Source organism: Macadamia integrifolia, unplaced genomic scaffold, assembly GCF_013358625.1.
Source record: "Macadamia integrifolia cultivar HAES 741 unplaced genomic scaffold, SCU_Mint_v3 scaffold2377, whole genome shotgun sequence".
NCBI lineage: Eukaryota > Viridiplantae > Streptophyta > Magnoliopsida > Proteales > Proteaceae > Macadamia > Macadamia integrifolia.
The window spans coordinates 33230-34649 of NW_024868671.1; the positions used below are offsets into that span (position 1 = coordinate 33230).

Genomic DNA, 1420 nt, shown 5'->3' on the forward strand with positions numbered 1-1420 from the left:
ATGGCATTGAGGTTGGAGCCTCTTCTTCCCAGATTAATATCTGATGAGCAAGGCGCTTTCCAAAAAGGAAAGATTATCCATGATAATATTATTGTTGCTTCAGAACTTGCGAACTTGATGTTCTCATCCACCAGAGGAGGGGATATCGGCATAAAAATCGACATCAGAAAAGCCTATGATACAATTGACTGGAAGTTTATCTTTCAGGTTATGCATAGATTTGGTTTCTCTGAGAGATGGATTGGCTGGCTCAACCAAATTCTAATATCTTCTAAGATTTCAATTCTAGTTAATGGAGGTCCGCAAGGTTTGTTTAATGTGGAACGAGGCTTGAGATAAGGTGATCCGATTTCGCCGATGCTGTTTATAATCACAGAAGAAGTTCTATCTCGGGGATTGAAGGGGTTAATCCAGGCGAACCAAATAAAGCCAATCCAAGGCCCAAGAGGCGCTGAAACCCCAGGGCACATCTTGTTCACGGATGACATCTTTATATTCACCAATGCTTCCCAGAGGTATGTCAACAATCTAAAATTTTTTTTGACAAAATATCAAGAATTTTCAGGTCAATGCATCAATCTTGATAAAAGTAAGCTTTTCCTCGGCAAGATTAATTCAGCAAGGAGGCAGAATATCTCTAATATTTTGGGAATTCGAAGTTGTAGCTTCCCTACAAAATATTTAGGGGTTGAAATCTTTAAAGGTCGGTTAAAAAAAATGCTCTCATGCCTGTTATGGACAGTGTGAAGAAGCGCCTTGCAGGGTGGAAGGGTAAGCTTCTTTCAATGGCGGAAAGAACAGAACTAGTTAGATCTGTGATCTCTAGCATCCCTACTCACAATTTTGCTGTATACTGGTGGCCCTCATCTCTTCTAGCTACTATGGAGAGATGGATGCGAAACTTTATATGGACAGGGGAGGTGGAAAGTACGAGAGCAATTACAATGAAGTGGAATACTTTGTGCAAGCCCAAAGATGAAGGGGGACTAGGGATCAGGAAGCTAAGAGACTCAAAGCTATGCTGTGTAAAATGGTTTGGAGAATTAAACATGGGAAATCGAACGCTAGCTCCTTCCTTCGTGCAAGATTTGTTAAGAAGGATGGAAAATTTTCCAAGGGAAGCATCAATCTATAGAAGGTTTGATAAAATGGTGGAAGTCCAAGGCAAGAATCTTAAACTTAAAAAACCCATGGCTACTGAGCTTCTCAATCATTGCCACTAATATTTCGTGGGAGAGAAATAGACGAAGCCATGAGGACAAGGCTCGATCCGATGCGCATATTTTTGAATTAATTTGCCATGAGCTTGGTCTTTGTTTGGGTAGTTCGAAGGCTGAAGTGAAGAGCATCAGCGATCTCTCATGCTGCAGGAAATTGGGGTTACATGTAGAGGCCCCTAAGTATATTCCGCCTCTAGAAG

At 41.2% G+C, this 1420-nt stretch overlaps 1 protein-coding gene across 1 annotated transcript; it reads left to right on the top strand.

Moving 5' to 3' along the window:
• LOC122066409 lies at positions 1-339 on the top strand. Its single transcript, XM_042630213.1, has one exon. It carries the CDS (start codon positions 1-3, stop codon positions 337-339), a length of 339 nt encoding a protein of 112 aa, XP_042486147.1.
• Positions 340-1420: the final 1081 nt, after the last annotated feature.

Coding starts and splice junctions, on each gene's coding strand:
- LOC122066409 (XM_042630213.1), top strand. CDS start 1: ATGGCATTGAGGTTGGAGCCTCTTCTTCCCAGATTAATATCTGATGAG.